This window comes from Caloenas nicobarica, chromosome 3, assembly GCF_036013445.1.
Source record: "Caloenas nicobarica isolate bCalNic1 chromosome 3, bCalNic1.hap1, whole genome shotgun sequence".
NCBI classification, from domain to species: domain Eukaryota; kingdom Metazoa; phylum Chordata; class Aves; order Columbiformes; family Columbidae; genus Caloenas; species Caloenas nicobarica.
The window spans coordinates 65949265-65973547 of NC_088247.1; the positions used below are offsets into that span (position 1 = coordinate 65949265).

At 39.3% G+C, this 24283-nt stretch overlaps 2 protein-coding genes across 4 annotated transcripts in view; one reads left to right on the top strand and one right to left on the bottom strand.

Moving 5' to 3' along the window:
• The first annotated feature begins 244 nt into the window (after positions 1-244).
• TFB1M (transcription factor B1, mitochondrial) overlaps positions 245-24283 on the top strand; it is a 31060-nt gene continuing 7021 nt past the window's right edge. The window contains exons 1-6 of one of the 3 annotated variants that reach the window (XM_065630981.1): positions 245-290; positions 1278-1435; positions 2922-3073; positions 7477-7585; positions 8120-8271; positions 16170-16289. In XM_065630981.1, the coding sequence (XP_065487053.1) occupies positions 1303-1435; positions 2922-3073; positions 7477-7585; positions 8120-8271; positions 16170-16289 (666 nt within the window). In that variant the 5' untranslated portion in view covers positions 245-290; positions 1278-1302. Of the gene's footprint in view, positions 291-480; positions 643-1277; positions 1436-2921; positions 3074-7476; positions 7586-8119; positions 8272-16169; positions 16290-24283 lie in introns of those variants that run through there. The other 2 variants (XM_065630983.1, XM_065630982.1) reach the window with 2 other exon arrangements.
• Positions 20110-20769, bottom strand: CLDN20 (claudin 20). The gene has a single exon (XM_065632747.1). It carries the CDS (start codon positions 20767-20769, stop codon positions 20110-20112), a length of 660 nt encoding a protein of 219 aa, XP_065488819.1.

A 24283-nucleotide genomic window follows, 5' to 3' on the forward strand; every position in this document is an offset into this window, starting at 1 on the left:
ACAGGCAAACGAGAGTTTCCCGAAATGTTTACACTGCGTGCGCGGAAAACCCCCCGCTGCCGCCTCGAGCTGGCAGCGCTGCCCCGTTAGCCCACGGGCCCGCACGGAGACACAACCGCAGCCAGGACAGCGCCCTCACCGCGCATGCGCGCCGCGATCGTTCCCGCGCTGGCGCGCGTGCGTGGCCCTCCTTCCGCGGGACAGAGCCAATCAGATGCACGCGGCTCTACCGGATACACCAAGGCAGAGGAGAAACACTTCCTTTTCCGGGTTAGCTTCCACTCCGCACCGTAAGCGACCGGGGCGCTGCCGGGCGGCTGCTCTGCGCTTTCCTTTTCGCAGGCGTAGGGGAAGAAGTGTGCGCGGCGCCTCCGCCCCGGCCCCTGCGGCGGCTCCGCGCGGCGCCTCGCTCCTCTCCTCCCCTGGGCCTTGCGCGTCCCCGCTGCACACGGGTCGTCACCAAGAGCACGCGCGCGCTGCAGCGCCCCTCCTCGGGCTGAGAAGGGCGGGGCGCGAGCGTCCAGGGGGCGGGGCCTCCCCGAGCCTCGCTGTGCTGCGGCCGGGGCCAGAGCGCGGCCGGGGCCAGAGCGCGGCCGCCGCGGGGGCGGGAGGTTCGGGCCTCTGCGAGTTGGAGCAGTGAGGGTGACGGAACGCTGGAACAGGCTGCCCAGGGAGGTTGTGAAGTCTCCTTCTCTGGAGACCTTCAAAACCTGCCTGGATGCCTTCCTGTGTAGCCTCGTCTAGGTGCTCCTGCTCCGGCAGGGGGATTGGACTAGATGATCTTTTGAGGTCCCTTCCAATCCCTGACATTCTGTGATAGGAGCGGCTCATGCTCAGTCCGCTGCCCCCGGCAAGTGGCATTGGCGCTGGGCGCCCACCGATCTGGCCGCCCCACGGCTCTGTCCTCAGCCGGCCTTGCCATGAGGCTGCTGGAACAAAAAGCGTGGCGGGCGGCCTCTCCTCAGAGTGGTGTCTTTATGTGACCGCCATGAATTCGAGCAGATGAGCTTTAGTAGTTCTTTCCCAAAGCAGTGAAAGATTGACACTGAGCAGTTGTGAGAGCGTTTTGTTTTACCTAATGTTTGGCAAAGACTATTGCCCAAAGCCCACAAATACATGCTTAGCACAAGCACTGCATACAGTAGTCAAAATCCTGATGTCTAAAATTTAGCACTTGTGTAATGATGTCTCAGGTTGCAAACTTAGCAGAGTATTTAATATAAAGTATATTAGAATTTATTGCATATACTACAATAATCTTTTCAATGTCTCTCCAGGAGGAAGGAACGAGAGTTTTGTCTTATGGCTGCTCCAGGAAAGGTGGCAGCTTTCCGTCTGCCTCCCCTGCCAACTATTGGAGAGATTATTAAACTCTTTCGCCTTAAAGCACAGAAACAACTTTCTCAGAACTTTCTACTGGATTTGCGATTGACAGGTTAAATATTCTAATCTTTTTAGCTACTAGAAAACGTGTCCTGGTTTTCATCAGAATCCAGATTCTAGCTAAAGAGATGATTGCATGATGACATCTATCAAACTAATGGCAGCTCAATGGTAAACCTTTCAAGACTTCTTTTAAAAATAGTTTTAGCTTAGACAAATTGATTTTACTTGTAAATTCCTGGAAAATATTTTTCTTTTTAAATTATAGAGTAATTTTTAGGTAGAAAGTATATTCCTATGTAAAATATAGGTTACTGATTGAAATGCAAATATCTAAGCCTTAGTAGTACTTCTACCATCCAGCTACAGTTGTAGTTTATAAGTCTGATTAAAAAATGATTATTTCTTTCAAATTGTTATGTATCATAGAAAGTGGTATAACTCATTGTGCAATTTAATTTACTATATGCTGTGGCTAGGAAGGTCATTTGTCTCAGTTTATCAGAAATGTTGTAGCTTTTTTGAACCGGTTGCATTGTTCTGAACAATTTTGTTTTTTCCAGCTTCATGTCGGCAATGGATGACAAAGCCGTCACTGTTTAATCAGTGGCTTCTTTACTGCCCTAGTGGTGGCTGGGTTTTGCAGTAATAAATGCAGTGCCAGCTTCATGTAGCTTATGATTTGATTGAATTGGAAGATCCAGGTTGATAAAGATTCAGGTTGTGAACATGAAATTCAGTTCTACTTCTGGAATAACTGGAGTCTTACCCTGGAATGAAAATGTCTGCATGCAGCAAATAAAACCTTACAAACAGACAAGTCCTCAGCTATTTCTTTTTTTTTTGGCATACTTAGGAACTTATGCAGTGAGCAAGATAATTTCTCTCAGCATCCTTCTGTCTGTGCTTCCTAATTATCTTTTTGTTACATTAGCTATATTTTTAATCTTTTTTTTTTTTTAAATCAGCTGTTTTGTTTCCTGGCTGTAATGCCTACCAATGTTGTATCCTTCAACATATGTACAAGTATTTTTCCTCATCTTTCAACTGCCCCACTTTTTGTAACTACCAATTGCCTGTATTCCAACTCTTACATATTGTAATCTTGGTACAGCTTCACTGCATCTTTTTTGCTGTTTTAAATTTCCTTGAAACAGAGGAACTGTAGTGAAATAACTATAAGGATATGTAGTGAGACGTTAGGACCTTGAACACAGTGCTTGCAGGAGAAGAATAGTACTGCTAGTTTACAGATGAGAAGTAACATTCTCTTTTTATTTGGTTCTGTGATGAGCAATGTATATTAAAGAGATTAAACTGAAAATAGTCTTTTTTTAAACAGTTGAGTGTATCTTGTGTGAAACAAATATGAGTTCTGTCCATTCTAGCAGGCATGTGATCATGTAGCTGGCATGTGTCACTGTTTGTGTCTGTTCTGAGATAAGCACACTTGTACTTTAACAATAAACAATGAGTTTATCTTAGTGAGCTGAATCTTTTGGAGAATAAAGGCTTAGTATGTTCTTTGTGTCTTGCAGACAAGATAGTGAGACAAGCTGGTGAGCTGAAAAATGCCCATGTTTGCGAAGTGGGCCCTGGGCCAGGAGGAATTACCAGATCCATTCTCAGCGCTGGTGTTGAACAACTCCTTTTAATTGAAAAAGATCCTCGATTTATTCCAGGATTGCAGGTACCATCTACAGAATAGTTTATATACATGCATCCACAACACTGATGAAGAACATTTTGAGAATATAGAAAGGTTCCAAGTGTCTTGTTGAGATCTCAGCATTGAAAATAGGTTTGCTTCTTTGTCTTAAATCACAGCTATCATTCCCTCGAAGATGGAAATACATTGTATAGCACTAATTGTTCCTGCTTTCTCATATGCCTTTTCATTTAAATACACATTGTATTTTCATGATCTCATCCTGCAGCTAAATTAAGGCTGAGGCCTGCCTGCTTTTTTCATGTTGGGATGTTTCAGATGCTTTAACAGTCTATTAATACAGTTGAAATAGTAGTTTGAAGGCTGAATGTAATGTCCCTTTGTCGTCTTTTTCATTTTAATCCTAATAATTATGCTTTAAGGCTTATAAAATTGTGAATGTATATATCCAGTTAATATAGTTCAATGTGGATTGATATCGATATAGAAGAATAAAGCAGGCATTTATTTTACATTTTCAAAAGAAAAACTCTTAAATGTTTGGTCCTTTCTTTTTAAGTTCACAAGTCATCGTGGGACTTTTAAAATACCACCTACCTGTGTCACTATTAAGTTTACATGTTTATGGAATTTGGCTGCATCAATCTAGCAAGAAAAACAGAGTCAAAAATCTCTTTAGATTTGACTGTTTTCTTGTGCTTCTACAACCTCAAATTGTAGCAATTCAAAGTGCTTTCCTTATATTGCACTGTGTCTTCTCTAGTAAATCAGCAGTGAAAGTAAATAGGTAGTTCACTTGGGAGTTGATACTATCTCTTTGTAGGACAATAATAATAATACGAAACATGAATGAAACTGTGCATATTCTTAAACCTGAATATGCGTGTAACTGTCTTTGTAGGGTTAGCCTGTCATGGAGGCATCCCAAATACAAGTTTAGGGAGGACTAGCACTCCGATAACATAAGATAAAGGTTTGGATATTAGGTTAGGAAATTATTTGGGGTGCAGCGAAATAAGAATGAGGATCCACAGTGTGCATATACGCACTCATAAGAAAAACAAACCAGAGCCCTCTCTGCCCTGTTTTGCCCATAATAGATAAACACTAGCCTACTGCAGCCAGGACTTTACACTCATCTGTCCCAGACAAGGAAGGCACACTTGCCTACCAGGCAAGGACTTATTAAAGCATATATTCAGTAATTTATCACTCACCCACATGCGGAGGTGAGGCGCTCCCTATCCCGGGAGGTTACCTTAGACGGCTTCTCCATCTAAGGGGAGGGACTCCGGCAGCATGGCAGACCCGCAGCTCCAAGGAGACCACGCAAAGGGGAGTCACCGGCGGGAACCCCATTTAAAGTCTGATCAGATCTGGCTGTGGGCATCCCAGAAGCTTCTCGGCTTCCCTGCACCCCACCCCCTCGAGTGTGGGCCTTTGAGAAGCTTCTCGGCTTCTCTGGGCTGTGCACGCTCTTGGCCCCTCCTCTGCTAACAACCCTGTCCACCGACTCTGGGTCTCCACAAAGAGCCATCAGCTGCCCCATTGAAGGCCCAAGTTCTGAGAGGGGGATGGGCAGCTACCAGTGCAACTGCCGCACCAGTTCTCAGGGCATGGGGGCGAGGAAAGGGCAACTGCTAACACATAGCCATTCATAATTTACAGTATGCCATCTTCACCTTATGAGGTATGAAAATTTAATGTTTTCACTTTTCTCGAGTGGTGGCAAATTTTTGTTTTAGATTTTAAGAACTGTTTGGGGTCTGGAAAGAATTTGACATTAAATGATATTTTAGTTAACAGAATTTTTAAAGTACTTAGACAATTTTTCTGGTCTTCCAAAACACAGCCACAACAACATATTTCTCTGAATAAAAGTATACTTTTCAGGGTCTGTAATGAGCTTTTGGTATGTAATTATCCTTACTATGCAAGTGAATTAACATTAGTCATTATTTTTAATTAGCAACCTCTTCACAGTAGAAATAAATGTCTGAATGAGGTTATTGAATATAAAGATGCTATAACTCTGTAACAGTAAATGTGAGTGAACAAGAAATATGTTGCCTCCATTGGTATTAAATTTGGTATTGGTTTTTTACTTCCAAGTAAGATCATGCATAACAGAATCAATCTTTCTTTTGTGATAATGTGGATTGTAATACATATTTTTTTCTAGTTTCCCATTAAAAGGTCTGTCAAAACCAAATGCTTATAAAAGGTTTGAGATTTGAATAGCAGAAAATGTCAGAGATTAAAATAACAATTGGAGACTATTACTTAAAAATGCCTCTTCAGATACTTATAAAATCACTGATGTAAAGCGTACAGCGTTTTTCATTAGCTATTTTTCAGGCTGTGGTCTCTGTCACGAAACTGAAGTTTGGATCCTCTTTACTGCAAAACTGAAAGATAGTGAAGAACATATGTGTACAGAGTAACAGTTTACTCAAGCTGAGAGCCTGTCAGTTCCGTCTCGCTCTTAAAGAATCGCAACCTCCCTATGCCATATGCCCCAATAGTTGTTAGGCTGGAAAGATTTATGAGGAGAGAAATGGCACTCTCAGTCAGAGAATGGATTGAATGTGGAGTTCTTACAAGAATGCTATTTTTTTAAACTACGTTCCTTATGTTTTTCTTCATGCCCTTTTGGTTGTGTGTGTAGAACAAGAGGATCTGTAGGATGGAGAGTAACCTGGCTCGTGTGCTTGGTGCACAAGAGCTCATGGAGCTGTGCTGGCTGCACACATTTGCCTTAAAATGCAGACAGTTTCAGTGGGTTTCTGGGTGTTTATTTCAAATTAGCAATATACAACTGTGATTTTCTGCTCACAAATTACACGCAGTTCTCAATTATGTTAAGTGTGCTACTCAAAAAAACCCCAAACCCTTCTTGACATGAAAACTATTATTAAAAACCATTATAACATGTTAATAATCTGTTATTGTGTAGGCAGCTGTCTGATTCCTCTTAAGCTATTTTCTAACTTTATTGATTTTTGCATTATCTTTCATCCTATTATAGCATTTATAACAGCTTCAAAGAAAAATTTGACAAATTGTGGCAAATTAGTGAATTTTTATGCCATGTAATTGCTAGTGTAATGCTGAAAAATCTTGTAAGTGTTTTGGAGTTGAGGTTAGATTTCTTTTTTCTATTTGGAAATAATTGCACTTAAAACATGTAGGAACACTTAGTTTTTAGTTACGGTCTTTGTTTTGTTTCGGTTTTTAGCACTCTACACAATTTGGCCATTTTGATGGGAAAAAAATGCCTTTTACTCAAAAAAAAAAATCATGCAAACATCTTGTGAACAGTGTGAGAAAGCAGCACTTTCCTTTGGCTCAGAGACCTCTAAAAGCTATTTGTATCGCTGAACATATAAACATGATTCAGATTGAAGATGGAACTAATGATGGTGAGCAGTTTATGTCAGCAGCGAAGCCACTGGCACTTAACTGTTCATGGATTTGGACTTCTGTGCAAAAGCAAAATTGTTCTTTAAGCCGTTTTTCATTATTCTGACTTAGGAACAATAAATATCCCCGAATGTTATCTTTGTAAAAGTTGACTTTGCTTTTGAATTGTACTGTGTGTGCGTAGTTTCATACCATAAGAGAAAAGATGACTGCAGCACTAAAAAACTTAACTAATGTTGATTGTATAAACTGACACCAGAAATTAAAGAGTACAGCTGGTTCTGACTTAGCATTTCAGCCTTTATGAAATACTAGATAAGCTACAGAAGTGGTACAGAGAAATTGACAACAGAGTGGATTTTGTAATGTCTAAAAAGATAGACATTTTTGAGATTATTGCTACTGCTACTGGTACTCATTCCCTCATTTTTAGGAACTCCTTGGTTTCTAATGGTGCGAGTTCAGACTACTACAAGGGAGTATTAAGAGAATCTTTCCCCCCTTTTTTATGTAAAATTAAAAATCACTGAATATTTCTGCAGCCTTGTATCCCATATGGCTAAAATTGGATAACAGACCCTACAGCTGCAGGGAGACAGAGTAAACAACATAAGCCTTGTTTCCATAGGTAATGGATCTAAAAACTCTTCAAAACCTGCTGCTTGTGTTATGACTTAAATCAGGTGGGGTCCTGTTAGTGGCCTGGGATTTGTTAATTATCCTTGTCGAAGAGATTCTTGGCATTCTTTTCAGATTTAAATTCCCTGTTAAGAAATCTACAGCTGTGAATAGGAAGCATTTACAGAATCACACATTAAACTTTTTTTGTTAGTGTTTGCTTTTTGAAAGTAATACTTACTAATAGTGTGCTCAGTTTTAACTGCTACTGTGCTTTTTTGTATATTGAAGATACAACAATGCTTTCATTCCTGCTGTGGCTGAAACTGGCCATCAGTTTGGTTAATACTCACTGGGAATTCTGCTCACTTGCTTACAAACAGATATTATCTGAAGCAGCTCCAGGAAAAGTGCGCATTGTTCATGGAGATATCCTGACATATAAGATGGAGAAGGCTTTTCCAAAGCACTTGAAAAAGAACTGGGAGGATGGTTAGTATTTGGATTTGGTTTATTTAATTTTTAAGGCTTCTCAGTTGGTCTCAAGTGTGGTGATATAGTTGAGAGTTCACCTTGTGCACGTATTACTCTATTTTGGTACATTTTGAAGGTAGGAAGAGAGAGAAGAGCTAACTTTCTCCCTTTCTAGAAGGGGACAGAGAGTAGTCATAGTTTAAAATAATGGAAATACTCTTACAGTTTTGCTATCCTGGGGTAGCTCAGCTGAAATCTACTGATCAGCTGGAAATCACCTGAAATCAGCTGAAAGCTACTGATTTATGCAAATGTAAATGAGAACCAAGCCTAACCACTTTTTTCCAACTAATTACTGAGAACAGTAACACAGTTTTGTCAGTGTAAGACAAGTATAAATGGAAAGGCATAATTTTGGTGTGGCATGATAAAAATTGTTTTAATATTTTAAGTCTAGGTTGATGTGCATGTATCTTTCTTATGTGTTCTTTCATGGCAAAAATCTTATCAAAATTTTTTGACAGCTGTTTTTCTTCTATCAAATATTAACAGAGCCACCAGATATACATATCATTGGGAATCTGCCATTCAGTGTTTCAACTCCTCTAATAATCAAATGGCTTGAAAACGTTTCCAAAAAGGATGGACCTTTTATTTATGGCAGGACACAGATGACATTGACTTTTCAAAAAGAAGTTGCAGAGGTAAGATGTTAGCTTTCTCTCAAAATTTTACAGATACTAAATTGAACAAAAATTTACTTACATGCAACCTTCTGTTTAAAAGTGCAAGACCAAGCTTAGTAGGCTTTAAAAACAGAGGAGAGAATTGGTTCAATTTTTAGTTTGTGTGGCTGTAAATAATGAATTTTAATGTTAAGTTAATCATCTGCTCTGATCCTTCCATAGCACATAAATATTATCATTTTAAGATTTCTTACAGAGGGAGATATTTCCTTGTGGTACTTAACCTTTTCTTTTCTGAAGTCTGGTTTCTTCAATATGAATAGATTCCACAGCACTCTTCTGTTTTTAAATATCTTTCTCCTCTCACACTCATTCATTCACCATTTCATCAGTTAGTTTTTCCTTACCCTTCAATCATCTCAAGAAATACACTCATAGTTACTTCTTTTGCCCTCTTAATTAAAAATATTTTTTAAAAAAGACACCTTCCTTGAAATACGGAAAAATAGAAGGTAAGCATTGTTTCCAGTTGTGATTAGACACTTAAAACACAGTGTTCATCCAGATCATGGAAACCGACTGGTTTTTTTGAACAAGACTTGATATCAGAATGATTAATTAATTGCTGTCAGTCTTGTGTCTGTAAAAAGTTATCATTTGAGTTCTGTCTCAGTTTGATCTTGGACTTACTGTGATTTTATTTTGTCTCAACAATTAGATTCTCAAAGAAGGCCAAACTAGTCTGCTATGTAGTCCTGTTAATTCTAGATCAGTTGATGTTAGGTTGACTTAGTCCACAATGCTTTCAGACTTAACAGTTTATTTCTGTTGCCATTACATAAACATATCATAACATAGAGGCTGGAAGACTTTTTGCTTTGCATTTATGAAATCAGTATGGCTTCATACCCACATCTCACTTGCTTTAGGAAAAAAGGAAAAAGGAATTGCACATCAGTCTGAAAAAAGAATTTCCATCTAATTACTTCAGCGTTTGTAAATATCTGGTTTTCTGTGTGCAACCTAAACATGTGTGTTGTTTTAACTTTAATCTTTCAAAGTAAAAATACTAATAGGAAAAAGATTTTGTTGTGGATTTTTTTGATATGTAAATTAGTATAATTATATACGCAAGTGGTATGTCTGCTGTCTTTTTTTGGGGTCATAGAAGACCATATTGTGCTGTCATTACTCTATCCCTGCAATCAAGATTCAAGACAAGTACTGAAGTGTTTCCAGTAGGTGGCTTTAGAGAACACCAAGGACAAACTTTTGGTATGAAATAAATCAGATTTCTTAATTCAGTTCTGAGCTCACGTGGTTTCAGGCATTAAAAAATCCAGATCTGTTTTCCAGAAGGACTGACTTCATGTCATTTGAGATTAGACTGTGTGGCAAAATATGGCTAATGGACTGGGATGTAAAATGCAAAGTGATGATGGGTGAGATGAAAAGTTTTGTGACAGCAGTGAAAAAATTGGTCTGGCACTGAGTGAGAACCTAAATGCACTCTGTACTTTATATAGTTGTAACCAGCCACATACACCATTGGTGACATGCAGATTATAGTGCTCTGCACCTAGCATAGCTCAATGAGATGCAAAATACCATGCACGCTTAAGTTCCTTATACTTAGAATGCTGAGAAACACTAGGAAATTGAATATGTTGTTCAAGGTCATGCAATGAATCTGTGTTAATAGTTATTGAGTTTACATTCTGGGATCTCTTTGTTCTTGTTCTTCCATCTATTTAAACATAGGTCTTCCACTGAAGACAAAATTTTTCATAGTTTGTGTTTCCATAATTAATTCGTCATCATGAAAAACTCATTTGAGAGAGACTGTTTTGTTTTATGATTAGGAGAAAGGATGATAATCAAAATCTGTGTCTTTTTTCTGGCCCTGTAGAGTTGCTTAAGTAAGGTATTACTGCACATAATACATAACTATTCTATCGTGTATCATATCATATTATGATGTAATTGGCATTAGGAAAACCTGGTGGGATGAATCCTGTGACTGGTGTGCATGATGGATGGCTACAGGCTATTCAGAAGGGATAGGTAGGGTAGGAGTGGCAGGGGGGCAGCACTGTATGTAGCGGAGGGGCTGGAGTGCATGGATCTGGTAGTTGGCGATGGCAAAGTCTAGAGCCTCTGGGTAAGGATGAAGGGTCAGACAAATAAAGCAGATGTCGTCTTGGCTGCCTGCTATAGGCCAGCCAGCCAGGATGACGACACTGATAAGTTATTCTTTAAGGAGCTAAGGCAAGGCCTCCAGGTCATCTGCCCTTGTCCTTATGGGGGATTTCAACTTGCCAGATGTCTACTGGGAATATCACACAGCTGGCACCAACAGGTCCAGAAGATTCCTAAAGCATCTCACTAACAGAGAGGGTCTCATGGGAGAAGTGGTGAGTGGTGGCTCCCCTGGCCACAGCGACCATGAAGCACTGTGATTCAAAATCTTTGCTAATAGGGGGAAAACTGCCAACAAGACCTTAACACTAGATATGAGGAGAGAAGCCTGCTCAGAGAACTACTTGGTAAGATTCTGTGGGAAGAAGCTCTTGAAGGTGTTGGCATCCATCAGCGTTGGTTGTTTTTTAAGTACCACCTAATAAAAGCACAGGGCCAGGCAATTCCAAAATGCTGAAAATCTAGCAGGTGAGGCAAAAAGCTGTCTTGGCTGAGTAGGGATCTTGAAATACAGTGAAAAAAGAAATTACATGGTCAGTGGAAGCAAGGTCAGGCAACATGGGAGGACTACAGGAATGCTGCTCACAGGGAGGAAATTCATGCTGTCAAAGCTCAGTTAGAATTGAAGCTGGCCAGTACTGTGAAGAACAATAAAAAGGCTTTTAAAAATAGATTAATGGCAAAAGTTAAACTAGAAATATCATTGGCCCATTAACTGATGAGCATCATCACCTTGTTAACAGGGACATAGACAAAGCTGAGACGTTTAATGCTCTCTTCGTCTCGGTCTTCAACACCAGTGATGGACTTGGGGGTCCCCATAGCCTTGGATTAGAAGACCATGGCTGTGAGAACGATAAACTCCAGTCAATCCGGAACTTGTACAAGATCTGCCACTCCAGCTAGATTCCCTACAAGTCGGTGGGGCCTGTTGGGATTAATCCAAGGGTGCTTAAAGAGCTGGCTGACGTCACAGCGCGACCTCTCTCTGTGATTTTTCAACGCTCTGGGGAATCTGGAGAGGTCGCAGGTGAGTGGAAGCTGGCAAACATTGTCCCAATCTACAAGAAGGGCAACAGGGATAACTCCAGCAACTACAGCCCTGTCAGCCTCACTTCTGTTCCTGGCAAAATCATGGACAAGATTGTTCTGGGAGTTATTGAAAAACATCTGAACGACAACACAGTCATTGGTTCCAGCCAGCACGGGTTTGTGAGGGGAAGGTCCTGCTTAACAACCTTATTTTCGTTCTACAACAAGGTTACCCACCTAGTTGACCAAGGGAAACCTGTTGATATGATCTTTTTGGATTTCAGTAAAGCCTTTGATACTGTCTCTCACAGTATCCTCCTGGACAAGATGGCCAGCATACAGCTGGGTAAACACACAGTGCAGTGGGTCAGTAATTGGCTGACAGGCCGGGCTCAAAGGGTTCCAGTAAATGGGGTTATGTTGGGCTGGTGACCAGTCACCAGTGGGATTCCACAGGGATCCATCTTAGGGCCAGCTCTCTTCAATGTCTTTATAAATGACAGACTCAGGACTTGAGGGATTGCTTAGTAAGTTTGCTGATGACACAAAATCGGGAGGAGCTGTCGACACTCTCGAGGGCAGAGAGGCCCCGCAGAGGGATCTGGATGAATTGGAGAACTGGGCAATCACCAACCACATGCAGTTCAATAAGGGCAAGTGCCGGATTTTGCATCTGGGACATGGCAGCCCTGGCTGTACATGCAGACTCGGGGACAGGATGCTGGAAGGCAGCTCTGTGGAGAGGGATCTGGGGGTTGAACGTGAGCCAACAGTGTGCCCTGGCAGCCAAGAGGGCCACCTGTGTCCAGGGTGCATCAAGCACAGCATTGCCAGCTGGGCGAGGGAGGTGATTGTCCCGCTCTGCTCCGCACTGGTGCGGTCTCACCTGGAGCACTGTGTGCGGTTCTGGCGCCACAGGATAAAAAAGATATTGAGCTACTGGAGAGTGTCCAGAAGAGGGCTATGAATTTGGTGACAGGTTTGGAGAGGAAGCCTTATGAGGAGCGGCTAAAGTCACTTGGTTTGTTCAGCCTGGAGGAGACTGAGAAGAGACCTCATCGTGGTCTACAGCTTCCTCACAAGGGGAGGAGGAGGGGCAGGTGCTGAACTCTTCTCTTTAGTGACCAATGACAGAACCAGAGGGAGTGGCAGGAAGATGTGCCAGAGGAGGTTTAGGTTGGACATTAGGAAAAGGTTGTTCACCCAGAGGCTGGTGGAGCACTGGAACAGGCTCCCCAGGGAGGTGTCACGGCCCCAAGCCTGACAGGGTTGAAGAAGAGACTGGACAACACCCTCAGACACATGGTGTGAACTGCGAGGTTGTCATATGCAGGGACAGGAGTTGGACTCGATGATCCTTGTGGGTCCCTTCCAACTCAGGACATTCTGTGATTCTGTAACTTGCCACTGATATTTTATGTATCTGTGGATTTACATTCTTGAAAGGAAAATGTCTTGCACTCAGAAGTTTGATGTCCTCATTGGGTGTTTTGAAGCTAAGAGCCTGAGTATCAAAGAAAGTCTCAGTGTATATGCCATAAGATCAGCAGAAGGGAAAGATGATGTCATGGAATGGAGCCTTGTGCTTTATAACCAATTAGGATAACTTGATGTCAACGGTAAGAAAATTAAGCAGCGTGCTGTGTCATTTGTTGTCAAGCTTGGTTTTGCTAGTATAACAGGCAGAAAATACCTTTGGATTTCTTGCTGGTGGTAGTTTCCTGCTTTTCTGTTTCCTTGTAGCACAACTGCTTTGGCATGAGTTGTATCAGTATAGACCTATTACTACAGACCATGCAGTTCTGATATAATTTGCTTAAATTGATTAAAACTGTTGATGAAAACCAGCAGTTATTTTATATACTGAATTCTGAGGCCCATTAAGGAGGATATGGCCAGATATCCACAGCAGTAGAAATGGCACTTTTAAGTGTCGAGCAAATAATTTTCTCTCTCTGTAGTTTAAATTCATAAAATTATTACTCACTTTTTGGACAACAATTTTAACCTTGCCCCAATTTCCTCAGTGCTTAACCTCAAATATGCCACGTGGGTCGGGTACTTCCTGGCCCACTTCCATTAAAATGAGTAATTTTTCAGTTTAACTAGAAAATCTTTGTCAGTGTCTAATTTTGAGTAAAACTGCGCAGAGAGTAGTTTGCCTGAACTCCTCTGCCAACATGATCTGCAGGCTGGGAGGTGGGGTGCTAAAGTGTTGGAGATCTAGGAGACAAGTGTGTTAGAAGAGCGGAATACTTAATCATTTTGTATCTAACCCTGCCATCTATTTAGAACACTAGGCAAAAGGTGCTAATAAAATGGAAAATTATTCAGATTTTTGAGCAGCAAACAGAATAAAAATTACCATTATGTTTTCATAACTGATATAGGCTAAATATAAATACTTATGTTCAAAAAAAAAGTTATTTTGCAGCATGTGACTTGTGTACTAAAGTGTGTTCAATATTCCTTTACATGGCCAGCTTTGCTGGTCTAATTCTTCATGTCAATTCCTGTGACAGATTTTGCAGATTCATTGATAATGGAGTTTTAATGTGTTTCTGAAAAGTATATTATAGCATACTGAAGAACAAAACAAATAGTTGTTCCTGACGTAGTCATTGAGAGTGGTTGCTAGTGAGGAGCATTAGAAGAGATGCCAGGTACTACCTTAATTTTATTCCAGGTTAGGTTTCAGAATCTTTGTTTTGCTTCATGCCTTGCTAAAATTTTAATGGCAGGTGAAAAAACGTTACCTATTTAGCTAAACTCCCAGCATGGTTTACTTAGTGCAGGTTCAGGTGCTATCCATGTTTTGAAAATAGGAAGAAAGTAAGTTTTGAGAACTGAGGGGGAAAAAACCTGCAAAAACAGATGAGGTTACAGAAGTATGGAGACAAATTTTTTAGCTGGGGACAAACTTTTTAGCAGCACCTATTGCGATAGGACGAGGGGTAATGGTTTTAAACTAAAGGAGGGGAGATTCAGGCTAGACATGAGGAAGAAATTTTTTACAATGAGGGTGGTGAAACACTGGCACAGGTTGCCCAGAGAGGTGGTGGATGCCCCATCCCTGGGGACGTTCAAGGCCAGGCTGGACGGGGCTCTGAGCAGCCTGATCCAGTTGAAGATGTCCTTGCTCATTGCAGGGGAGTTGGACTAGATGACCTTTGAAGGTCCCTTCCAACTCAAACTGTTCCGTGATTCCATTCTATGAGTATATTCTCAGCATTGTTGTGTTCCGTGAGCAGTGCCATGCACAGGTATGTTCCTGGTGATGTGATTGAACTGGTTTAAGATGCTAGTGCCCAGAGGTGGATGTTGTTAAGTTGTCCCTTCTGTAGCTGAGAAGCAGGAACGAATGGCCTAACACTTGTTAGATTGCTTTTGTGGGAAGTAAAGACTGTCTTGTTTGAATTGGCACAAGTGTTGTCATTAGGTCTGTTTCATTTCCACTACAGAGGTTAAGGAAGTGCCTGTCTGATTGCATTGTTAGACTTTGCAACCTGTTTTTTTTCAGAGAATAATACTGATGGCAGATAGATTATTATTTTTTTAATAAACATCCTCTGAAACAATAATTAAGGTAGTTTTAAATACTGATGTAGGCAAAAAGAATCAATGAACTTTCTGAAAAGTAATTGAAAAGTATGTTGTTTACTGTATGCTGGTACTTAAACTGCCTTTCAGGAAAGTTGTTTAAAAAAAAAAAAACTTCGGCAAAAACTTCAACAATATGTTTAATTTTATTTTTCAGGGTTAGTTTTAATAAGCAAGGCAGCATTTCATGAGTAGGCTTTTCATTTGAAGCTACATGATGTACAGATGTTACCAGATATGCGAATTGCTCTTCATCTTTTTTATTAAGGTAGTGGTAAATAAGAACAGGAATCTTGTAAATTCTGTTTCTGCGTAGTTAGTGTAATGTCTTTTACCATTTGAGACTTGTTTTACAGAGTGTTTTCAATATTTAAATCTCATTTGTGCTAGCAAAACACTCAGAATATGTTTCCTGCCAGGTTACGAAAGTGTAGAAGAACCCTGTCCAGACTACTTTTTTGATAATCTTTGTAAGAAATATCTTGGGGAAAATCAGAGAATTACTGAATTGAGCTTTATTAGATTCTCTTACTGTTAGGTATTCTAAATTTATGTAAAGTAGATCCAGCTTCCTTGCATATATTGTAAGCATAGACCAGTTAATAATGACGAAATTTTAGTTTCTATCTGATTTTGAGTTTATGGAGCTGTGTTTCATCTTGAAGGAGAAAAAAAATAGTGATATTTGATACAGAAACAGTGGAAGAAAAGGATGTGAGAACACTGTCAGCTGGTGTTGTTTGTTTTGAATCCTGCAGTCAGAATAGTTTTAGTTTTCTCTTGTGCCCATACAAAATTCTTTAGACATTCGTATAGTTCTGCAGAAATTCAAGGTTCTCCTTTTCATATGCATTTGATTGCAGGATTGAGGTTGTAAATCAGCATGTGGTGACTTAGTGAAATGCTGCTACATTGGAGAAAAAATATCTAGATGAACTGGACCTAAACTTGATACGAGTTCTGAACATTTTTCTTTTTTTTTTTTTTTTAATCTGCCTTTGATTATACTAAAAGTCAAGCTTTAATGTAACTGACCATTTGGTCAATTCACTTGCACTGATTTATATGTTTTCATTCTTCAATAGAGACTTATAGCTAATCCAGGGGGGAGGCAGCGTAGCAGACTGTCCATCATGGCTCAGCATCTCTGCACTGTTGAAAACTGTTTCGTAATTCCAGGTGAAGCCTTTGTTCCAAAGCCAGAGGTAAGTTTTGATGTATTTCTTTGTGGGTTGGTGGGTTTTTTTTGTTAATTTGTCAGTCAAGCAGTATGTATGATTTTGAGTAAGGAAAAGAAATGGGTGCTCTAGTTTAACATCTCCATACTATGAAGTGGAGTGATGTGATGATATTCCTGTAAATAACACCCGCTTGCTTCAAGAAGGTGCTTTTCTTTTTTGGTTCCTCAGAACATGGCTTTGACCTTCATTCCTATCTACAAGATCAGTGTACTTCTTTGGGTGTTTCTGGAGAGGGAGATTAGGGTTTGATGACAGGATAGTCTGCTAGGATTGTGTCATCTTTGGAAAGCCTGCTGGTTTACAGTTTGCATTTATTTACTTTGGGAATTGTGCCTAGAAAATTTGATGGGTCTTTTGAAAGACCCTGATAAATAAAAGCTTTTAATTTGTCATCGTTGTCTAAGATCTCTAATTTTACCATGCCTATAATGTTTACGGTTCACTTTTACTCATCTTTAGCATATTTAACTCCCTCCTATCTGCTGTAGCACTCTGTCACCTACGTCCCACTGCCTGTTTAAAAAAGTAACAACCTTTTCTCCCTCCTCTCTGCTCCTGAGTGAGTAGAGGAGAACAGTCTCTCTTCTGTCCCCTTATCTACTGCCACTGGTTTTTATTAATATCCATTATGATTACAGTAATCAAGAATTAATAAATTAAACTGTGATTTGGACACGAATGTATTTTTTACATTAACGACAACAACAACAAAAAGTGTGCCTGACACTAAATGGGGTCTCTTTCCCCTGAATGCACATGGAAATCTGCTGTTCTGTTTCAGAAGTGAATTTGCAGCTTCTGAAAGTTCCTTTAAAACTGGTTGGTTCAGCTCATCAATACATTTCCCTTCCCCCTTATCACAATCTATGTCTTTATTTTTACTTTTCAGGCTTACCTCTTGAGAACCTTTGGGTGGTCATTCTCTCTCTTACCACAATGAATTTTAAGGTCTCTATCTGGGCATATTCTGATGATGATGTAAAATTCTGTTAATATTTTTTGAGCAAGTACCTGTTCAAACATGTTAAATTATTACTCATGAGAGCAATCTGTTGTGAAGAAAAATGACCAGACTTAAGACATCTGATTTTCTGCTTTTGCGTTTTGGGGCTGTTTTGTTTTTCCTGTTTCCTAGATGAATGAAAAATAATTTCAGGATGTCATCTCACTGTTAAATATATGAAATAGTGTTCAGTAAGGCACTGTGGTGGTGGTTTCTCAATCGTGAATACCATTCAAGGGCATAGTAGCGCTACTGTAGTCAAAAGTCTAGTGCAGACTCTGTCTTAAAATCAGGAAGCTACAACTGATATTCCCATTTTCCTGTGTTGAAAAGGCCATAGTTGACTGAGAGACAGGTAACTGAGAATTGTGACAAATGTCTTAGTATGAGCAAATTCTACAGTCAGTTGTTGCTCTGTTGAATAAAAAAGGCAGTACCACTAAAGGCAAGCATATTCTTAATTAACATATTTATTTGAGTTAAAACAAGTATCGTTTATATTGCAAAAGCAGAAAGTACAAATCCTTCAGGCAGACCTGGCACCTGTTTTCACTATATTTTGTTTCCTTCAAACTCCTGTTGTAGATTGATCTTCTGTTTTGTCCCTGTTCTTCTAGCCATAGACTGACATGCAGATTTGGATATTACTGTTTCTGACAAAATCTTTGTTATCTTGGAAAGCTCTTGCAGTGTGTTGTGAATGAAGTGACTCAGTGCTTGATTTTCGTTTCTTAGGTAAACAAAGTAGTTCAGGTACTTCTTTATAAAGTTCTAGGAAGAAAAATTTGCTGCTTATGTAACTGATGAATACTTCATTTTGCTCGTAATATGCAATCATTACCTTTTCCTTATGCCCTCCTGTAAGAACACCTTTGATTCTTATTTTACAAATATTAGTTTTAATTCACATACATAGCAATGATCATGTCTTAGTGTCATGTCCAACCCCTTATTAAAGGTGGAGAAGCGTGTTTTGGGGAATGAGTTGTTTACCTCATTTGCTCCATGAGTGACTATTATTTCAACAATACTATCAATATTGAGACAGGAAGGACTCTTGGTTTATGGAATGGAATGGTACTGCACGGTATTGTGTCTAAAGAAAGAAAATTTGGCTTTTTGGTCATAGTTAAGGTTCTGCATTACAAATAGTACAAAACAAGATCCTTGATGAATACATAGGAAACTCAAAGTGGCTACGTAACAGTAGTAGTGCAAGCAAGATGTAGTTCCATCCTATGTATGTTATGTAGAATAAAGACTATATATTAGATGCATACAACATTCCATTTTCTCAAATGCTATAACAGAAGATCTTTTACTAACAAACTCTACATATAATGTTTAAGGCCCCCTCATGCTGTTTTAGTGAATTTCAGGCTAATAATGTGGAAAATGAAAGTTGTATATAAATATGCAAAATAAATAGCAGTTGGCTTTGTTGATAGACTCATCCAGCATTGTCATATTCCTAAATTAAAAGGCCTGTATCATACCCCTTTTCGTTCCCTTACCTATGCCAGCAAATTAACATCAGTTTGGTTCTCATTTAGGGGAGCATTTAGATAGAACATACTCTACCAATGACCAATACAAAACAAAATCTATGTGTTAAATAAAAGGTTAAGGATGTAAGATTATTTATCAAAATAAGGGAGTCAAGAAAATAAGTTTAAATAAAGCTGTCTCTTTATCAGCATTGTATATTACATTTTACAGTAATAGAATGCATGGGAGTGGGCCTGAAAGAGTCCCTACTGGAATAATTAAAAGGACTTACAAAGTTATTTTAGAAGGCCAGAAATATAGAAGACAACAAGTGGCAGCTGCATTATTTGAACTGTTAAAAGCTACTTGGAGCAAGTGTAAGCCAGAACACTTCCACATTTTTCTTGAACATAGATATTTAGTTTGTATCCTGTGTGGTGCAGTTTGCAGGTGTTTTCATAGTCATGGTTACATTTCTGTTGTTGTATTGCACCTCAAATCCAACATTAATTGTGTAGTGATAGATTAGTAGCAATTGGTGAATGCCCAGTAGATCTTTCTTGAACAATAACAAATGAAACCCACAGCAGGTGGCAGCTTGGAGTGGGAGAGCCATTTTTGGCAAGATCTGAATGGTACTGCTGATTCTTCAGCCTGATATGCAGAATACACAATGCAGCTAAGGTTTGAGGCTATATGTTCTTGTTGGGGTGTTTCTTTTTTGTTGGTTGGTTGGTTTTTTGTTTGGTTTTATTTTCTAAAAGAAATCTGGTTACTAAGGCAATTTAGAACAGAAGATGAAAGGCAGATGTATCTGTTACTTAAAAACCATTGAATTGAGCTTCTTGGATAGAGAGTGTTTGGGGTCTTTTACCTTGCATTGTAATTAAAATAAAGATTTAAAATGTAAAGTACACTATAAAACATATGTTATTGATAGACTGATTTGCTAAATAGAAAGCAGTTTTTAAGCATCTTCGCTGTAACAAGCCATCAGTACATTAATTGTACTGTCAGTTATATTTTAAAATACTTTATTTTTCTTCAATTAATGTCACCTGGAAAGTCAAAAAGAAGGGTTTGAAAAATCAACAAAAAAGTACTCTTGTAGCAGACTTAAGCATTGTTTCCTACTTCATTTTTTCATGGATGCTGCTATAAATGAAGTACCTTGCTTAAACATAATTGCAACACAGATGTTAGAAAAGTTAAGTGCTATGTTATACATTCTTTGAAATAATCAAACTAAACGTAGCACACAAAAAAAGCCTCAATGGATAGATATAACTGTATTTACACATAGTCCTTCAGGTCATAACCTGCGTTGCTCTCCTGCTCTGTGGATGGGAAATGGTGCTGCGGTGGAGGGTAAATCCCTGCTCCTGGCTGCTTGTTAAAACAGGAGGTGCAGAAGATCACACCTGCAATAAGCAGAAACCCCGCTGAAATGAATCCTATGTAAACCGCTCCTCCTGGTTCATGTTTACTGCTCTCTGGAATGGTTTGGTCCAGAAAACTTGCAATAATTTCTCTTGTGTACCAGGATGTTGGTACTAATCCAAAGATTCCTGCAAGAATGAAGCAGACTCCTCCAGCAAAACAAGCGTGGCTTTTGCTGTCGGTGTCCCCTCCCAGCTTTGTGCATTTCATTCCAACTGCAGTGATGCAGATCCCAAAAGCTGACAGGATACAGGACAGTACCATGGTGGTCCGTGCAGCCTGGATGTAGACGGGGAGAGACAGAACCGAGTATTTCAGGGTACAGCTAAACATCCCAGTGCTGTACCATGTGCAGTCCATCCAAAGTCCTTGCATCTGTGTTATAGCTGTTATGATATTGGAACCAACATCTGCATTTACCTTCCAGTTTGGTAGCAAGGTGGCAGTGATGTCTCCAAAAATGCCAAACAAAGCCAGAATAAAAGCAAAGAACTGCAAACTTGCTGATGCCATGATGATTATCTGCTGTCACCCTTTGTCTGCCTGTTTCTCTCTTGTAAATGAGTGTAACCGGCTGGTCGCTTCGTAGCCAAGGCTGTAGCCCTCTGTGTAACAGGGAGGAAGGGGGGTGGGGGAGAAGGAGAAGTGTGAGGGGGGGAAGGAAAAAGAAATAAGCAAACAAAAAAAGCTTGCATTTAAAATTAGAGCTATTTAAGTGAGTGTCTGAACATGACCCTGCAGCAGATGAGAGCAGCTGAGCAGCTGTACACAAGGTACTTGAACATAAATGATGGCCAATGGCCAGTGTTTTAGAATTGCTTGTGAGAATTGCTGCCCTTTCCTACATGATTACAAGCTATCGAGCAAAACTTATTTTACTGGAGTTGTTTCTCGTAGTAGTATACAGATTGCAGGCTTACTAGACAGATATACATTGTAAATGGAACACTAGAAACTTGCAGATGAGAAGTCCTTATGGAAAAATGCTGTGGTAGAAAATATATTGTACTCTTCAAGTACCTCCTTTAAGTGTGTTCATGGCTGTAGTCAGCTCCTGTTGACTATTTTATAACTATGAACATTGATAATAGTACCTCTCATTTAAAGTATGGTTAAAGGTAACTCTTTATTTCAGTTATTTGAAAATTATCTGTTCTTTGTTTAATAACTGTTAGAAATTCAGATTTTTGAAGAAAAATAAGATTGAATTTATTTTTCGCAGTATTTTCACAATTAAGTCACATGTGACTTTTCTAAATCAGTATTTTATTTTCAGTCAGTGATTCTCAGTCCTTGACTTAGAGCAGCAGTATATATCAAGTCATAAGAGTTGGCATGATCTGCTTTTGTCTATAAAATAAAATACTGTTTTTAACACTGATATGGAACAACTCGGTTGCGTAAGTGCCTTTTTTTAATCAGTCACTTACCAGTCTGAAATAACTTCCAAATTTGCCATGAAATGGCAGTTTAAAAAATTCATTAAAAAACCTCCCTGCTATTTTTGCAAAGAGTCAAATTTCATTTGACGGATGAGAACATTTTAGGCAGTACAACAACTATGCACCTGGGAAGATGGAACTGTCGCTGTTACATCAGCTGGACTGCTGGAATAGCAGCTGAAGAAAAATGGTTTGAAACCTCTGTGACGAGGGCTAGAAATGGTGTCCTGCCTTTTGAGTGGGGCTGTATAATAGGCAGATTTCGTCATTTATCAGAGTGGTAGAGACAGGGCGATCCTCAGTCTGGATTATGCTTTCTAAGACATTCTATCTAAATATGAACAATAATATTAAAATTAGACCTTAGCATTAGAACTTTTTTGAAAAGTCAGAATATTAGAGGTAAAGTTGAAATAAATGAAACACAAAATATCTGTAGCATTGTACTCGTATTTCAATTCATTATACGTAAGACAAGAAGCTTTTGATCAATACATATTCCATCAGTCTTTAATGGCATTACATAACAAGTAATCTTCTAATTTATATATTGTACTTAGTTCAGATAATTGTTCAAGGATGTGCTAACTCTGTCCAGCATATATATATATATGTAAAATGCAGACAGTTAAGGTCAGAATATTAACAGCCACTCATTTTTAAAATCCTATTTCACTGACCTGCCTATTTCCAAATGCCTTTAGTTTGTTCAGACTGAAGCGTTGCTTTGACAAATGCATATCATTTGCTGTATCAGGCCCACAGGAAAGATGGCTTAACTTCCTTCTACAGAAGGAACTGACACATCTGGATAGCTCAAAATTCATTCAAAAGCATATTCTGGAACAGCTAATTGGGATCTTGAGTTAGCTTGTTTCATTGCTTCCCTTTTTAAAATTTCAGCATATACAAACATGCAAACATAGATGCAAACACTGCAAATGGTAGCCATACATTACATTTAATGTGATGAACTGAATTAAAGTCATGACAAATGCAATTAAAACCATTGCAAATGTAATAAAAAATACAGTTATTTTTCATTCCTGTTTGTGTAGCACTTACTGCTGGATGTGAGGTCTGAGATGTTTTCTTCACTGTGGATATCCTGGAAAAATGCAGTTTCTCTTGAATGGAACTATCCCTTCTCATATAAAACTGCATTGGCATGTATTAACAAAATTTCTTGGAATGTTGGTTTTTTTCTCTTCTCTACAGCAAGTGCATTACTGCTGTTTGTTCCCTCTCTTAGTTCCATCTACCCGAGAATAAAGGAGTACTTTGTTTAATGAGTTTTGTTTGACAAACACTCAGTGAGGGAAAGCAAAGAGATTATGGAGAAAAACACATGGAGGCCCTTAGTCCTAAATACATAATGATATCCAGGTTCTATGATGGAAACTGTGAACAGTGATTAAAAGCAGTAAAGTCTTGAGAATCCATAAACTCTAGACTTATGTATTTGGTGGGGAGGGAGGGAGGGAGAGAGAAGGGTGAGATTCATTTAAGTTGAACCGAGAGCCAAAGTCAGGATTTTGGTGTTTGTGGGTTGTTGGGTTTTTTTCATCACAGATAATCTTATTAAGAGTTTAAATTTGCTGGGAAAGAACTATGCAATTTATTTTAATTTGTAATTGGAACAGCAGGGCATTTCTATTCAACTGCAGGTTTTCCTTATCTCTTCTTGATAGCTTGAGCCTTCTGTAGGTCATCCTATAACTTGCTACCTTTGCATGGGTCTGTATAAAAGAATGAAGGAATAAAGATACTCATAAGGCTTATAGGGTGACTGCAGCACATGGGAGAAGTGGCCTCAACAGGTTAGTGTGTGAAATCAAGAAGTCTTGCTGAACGCAGTCATCGTATACCCATAGGTTCTGTACTTGACTTCTGGTCTCCTGTGATCCTGTTTGTGAGCCTCGTGTGAATGGAGTTAAGTTATGACAAAGCTGTTCTTACACAGGACTTGGATTATTGCTATTAGCGCGGTTTAGTGGAGTAGCACAGTTATTTTTTGCTGGAAGTGAACCAAAATGAAACCCTCGCATCAGAACAGCAGTCCTACAAGACACACATATCTGGTGTCAGACCTAACATTTGTCTGTAGTAGACAAAGTGCTGGTACTGAACACTTGGTTGCTGAAAGTGCTGGCTTAGAACTGTCTTAGTAGGATCTCAAGCCGTATGCTTTAATGAAGTTGTAACATGTTCTGCTTAGGTTTCAGTTCCCTGTGAGTAAATTACAGCTTGAAAAAGGGTTCGTGGGTTTGCTTTTAATACAGCCCTGCCGCAAGATATGTGTATTGCCCGTCGTGAGATCTTTATTGTCAACAATTAGTAAAAATTGTCTTATTTAGCTTATTCTGATTTAGAGTGTTGATTTCATCAGCCAGGCAGCAGAACACTCTGAATTAAATTGTATTCATGTGTTCCTCCTGCCTTCCCAGAGCATGAACCTTCATTGCACAGACACGCTAAAACAGCAAGGGGGGAATAATTGCTGTAGTATTGACAGTTCAGGATACATCAGCTGAACAATTTTCATATTAATTATTTTGTAAGAATTGAGTATTATTTTGTAAATA

Coding starts and splice junctions, on each gene's coding strand:
- CLDN20 (XM_065632747.1), bottom strand. CDS start 20,769: ATGGCATCAGCAAGTTTGCAGTTCTTTGCTTTTATTCTGGCTTTGTTT.